This window comes from Chenopodium quinoa, unplaced genomic scaffold (genome assembly GCF_001683475.1).
Source record: "Chenopodium quinoa cultivar QQ74 unplaced genomic scaffold, ASM168347v1, whole genome shotgun sequence".
Taxonomy (NCBI): domain Eukaryota; kingdom Viridiplantae; phylum Streptophyta; class Magnoliopsida; order Caryophyllales; family Amaranthaceae; genus Chenopodium; species Chenopodium quinoa.
The window spans coordinates 1,694,093-1,697,711 of record NW_018744041.1 but is presented as its reverse complement, the minus strand read 5'-3'; the positions used below and the strand labels follow the sequence as shown (position 1 = coordinate 1,697,711).

The 3,619-nt window shown below is 33.8% G+C and overlaps 1 protein-coding gene across 1 annotated transcript; it reads left to right on the top strand.

The window, feature by feature from the left end:
* Positions 1-779: 779 nt before the first annotated feature.
* On the top strand, positions 780-2,757 carry LOC110690492 (NAC domain-containing protein 83-like). Its single transcript, XM_021867340.1, has 3 exons — positions 780-1,369; positions 1,482-1,816; positions 2,120-2,757. The coding sequence occupies exons 1-3, from the start codon at positions 1,189-1,191 to the stop codon at positions 2,498-2,500; spliced, it is 897 nt and encodes a 298-aa protein (XP_021723032.1). The 5' UTR covers positions 780-1,188; the 3' UTR covers positions 2,501-2,757.
* Positions 2,758-3,619: the final 862 nt, after the last annotated feature.

Genomic DNA, 3,619 nt, shown 5'->3' with positions numbered 1-3,619 from the left:
AAATTAATGTTATAAATATTAATTGGATAAGTAAATCTGAAGTGGGTCTTGAAATAATGTGTGAAATTGGAGAAAGTCTTGTATGAGTCTGAATAATAAAAAAGTAATTAAAAGTTAGTGAAAATCTGATGTGGCAGAGTCTGAACTATAAGTCTCAGTCTTGGGGATAAACTTACCCTAAGGGACAACAAAAGTAACCGATAAAATTGACACAAAACTCCCTTCAGTATTTTTAAGTGTTACATCTTGATCTACACATAGATAAAAGTATTAACATAACCTCACTTAAATAATACTCCGTAATTTAATACATTTATCTCTTTCTTCTAAAATTCCGCAAAAATTAAAGCAAAACACAATATTAAAAAAACAGAGAGAGACTCCGTAATAATATTTTTACCGGCAATCAAACAGACAGGTTAAATTCAATTTTTAACCACAACTCCAACCAGATAGAACAGAGAAGTTGTCTGACTGTACTCTGAAGAACCTATCAATTTACATACGAAGTTGTATTTATTTATTTAATTATTAAAATAAAGAGGGGAATTGAGTCTATTTAGATGCAAAATGATCAGTTTCGTCTCAAATGAACCAACAGCTAATAATTTAATAATAATATAAAATTTCCTCGTCAAAGAAATAAATAAAATACTACGTAAATGGGGTTACCAGGTGACTCCAAACACTGCCTAAATAAAGAAATCTTTCTGAATTTAAATCTAACCATAAAATAAAAATAAATAAATAAATAAAAGAGTATAATAATATAGTTTGCGTCAAAGAGAAAAGAGGTTGAGTCTGGTTTACGCCAAACTCTCTTCTCTCTTTCTTTCTCTGGTTTTTTTTATCAAACATCAAACTTCTCCCATTACTATAAAGAAGCCACCCTTTTCCCTCTTCTCTCTCTCCTCAAACCTCAAACACTTCTTATTTTTCTCCTCTTTTTCAGCTTCTCCCTCTTCTTTCTTGTTTTTCTGATGGTAAATTTATAACAAGATGTACTAAACATGTGTTTCTAAGAACTTGTAACTTTTCAAAACAACCAACAAACCCCTATAAATATTGAGCAACAAAACTCTTTCTTCTTCAGTTTTTATATTTCTTATAACAGTGAATTCAAATTGCTTTGAATTTACTGTTACAAAAACAAAAACAAAAACAAAAAAAAGACTCAATTTTTGAGAAATGGAGAGGATGAATTTTGTGAAAAATGGGGTGCTGAGATTGCCACCAGGTTTCAGATTTCATCCAACAGATGAAGAGTTGGTTGTACAATACTTGAAAAGGAAGGTTTTTGCTTGTCCTTTGCCTGCTTCCATCATTCCTGAAGTTGATGTTTGCAAGTCTGATCCTTGGGATTTGCCTGGTATAATTTTTCATTTCTTTCTATTACTTTAAAGTCTATACTCACTCATTTCCGCTCCCTGCATTCTGTTAAAATAGACGGGATTTGATCTCATGTCTTTTCTTTCTTGCAGGCGATAAAGGGCAAGAGAGGTACTTTTTCAGCACAAGGGAAGCCAAGTACCCAAATGGGAACAGATCAAACAGGGCAACTATGTCAGGGTATTGGAAAGCCACTGGCAAAGACAAGGCTGTTGTTGCTGGTTCTAAGAACAACCACCACAACATCAACAACAGCAACAGCCCACTTATAGTTGGGATGAAGAAAACACTGGTTTTTTACAGGGGAAAACCTCCAAATGGGTCAAGAACTGATTGGATTATGCACGAGTATCGCCTCGTGGACTTGAATCAAAGTCAAACCAACCCACAAGCACTGAATTCCCCTCTCAAAAAGGGTCTAGTGCAGGTAAAATTGGATGCAAATTTGTTAAACGAAATGAAACGAAAGCGTCTATTAACACCCCACTATATTTTATACAATTGTTATTAAGGGTTAATGAAACAGACACTCTAAAATATGAAAATGATTATAAAAATCATACAACCTTAATAAACTAAACTAAGGATATTAATTATAAGCAAATTATTAGTGGGAATCTTTAGAGTTTTGATATTGTCCCCACATTTTAAGCAGACATCATTAAACAAATCTTTCTCCTTTTCCAAGTGATTTGACTTTTTTTTTTTTTTTTTTTTTTGGGTGTTGCAGAAAACAGGGGAAGCAACAGGAGATTGGGTGTTATGCAGAATTTTCCTGAAGAAAAGGAACAATGCAGCAACCAAGAATGATCAGGAGGAAGGAGGGGTTATTTGTGAGGAAGAGGAAGCCATTGTTACAAACAAACGTATTGGAAACCCAGTTTTCTATGATTTCTTGGCAAGAGACAGTAGAGGTGTTGCTGCTGCAGCAGACTTGAACCTCCCTGCTCCTTGTTCATCGTCTTCGGGATCGAGTGCAGTCACTGATGAGGATGGTCAAGACAACACTAAACATCTTCGAATGACTGATATCAATGAAGATTCATCGGAAGAACGCGATGACAGCAGCAGTAGCTGCAATAGCATCTCATATCTTAGAAGAGAACTTTAACCCCCCCTAAATTAGCAGTTTTTAATTTTAATCATGTATCAAGTTTTAAGTAATAACTAGTACTAGTAAAATAACCAATCTTTTAAGTTCAAAACTTTCATGTTCTTTTTTAAATTTTATTTCAATTAACCAAGTTAGAGTTATTTTCTTCTGTCAATGAATGTCCAACAAAGAGAACCAAACTTACAAGAAGAGAAGAAATAAATGGTTAAAAAATGGTATGGATATTATTGGCAATTGGCAAATTTCATAAGTAATGGGCAGTTGTAAGAGAAAGGATGTGGCAATGTCAATTAAATTGAATTGAAATTTGTTGCTTGTAATTTACGACTGTTGTACAGTATTGTCACAACTTTAGAGATGCTTCCAAGTCCATGCAAAAAGGGGAGTGATTCTCAATTCTTACGGCTCTAAAAGATTGAAAGTTTTGGCACGAGTGGAATAGTTTTATGGCTAAAGGGTTTTATAAAAGAATGGAATACATGTGTGTAACAAAGAAACTTTGCTCAAAGCGACTTACTTTTTTTATATATATATACACTTCGTGTATGTGTGGTTTTTTTTTTTTATTGCTTTCTCTTGTGAGATGAAGCATAAGAATAAGAACATAATTTTTTGCAAAGATCTTAATACCTTCCACGAGGTACGCTTTGCATTTTTGCATCTTTTGGTCTTAAAAGAGAAAGGAAAGGTAATGAAGTCAACATTTACCGGAATCGAACCCGGTTCCTTGAAGTATAGGGTAAATGGTTGGAATCCGATGAAGCTCCTGGGCCAGTAGTACAAATATCAAAGTACCGTTCTTGTTATCTACACTACCATGGTAAGCATCTTGTGTGTCCAAAGAAGTAACAAATGGTGCGGCATAAAGTGGTGATGAATTTAATACAATCACAATTAAAGGTTATTTGGCCATTTTGAAACATATGGTGATAGGACATGTTGCTTTGATTGAATTGCCTACCACTTGGAAGATGTATTTAATTCTACTATAACTCCCCAATTACCATATTGTACCCTTTTCTGTTAATATCTGATACCATAACGGTAAATACTCCGTACTTAACCTGAAGAATTCGAGTAACATTATACTTTTCCAAAAATAAAACGATATTTCAC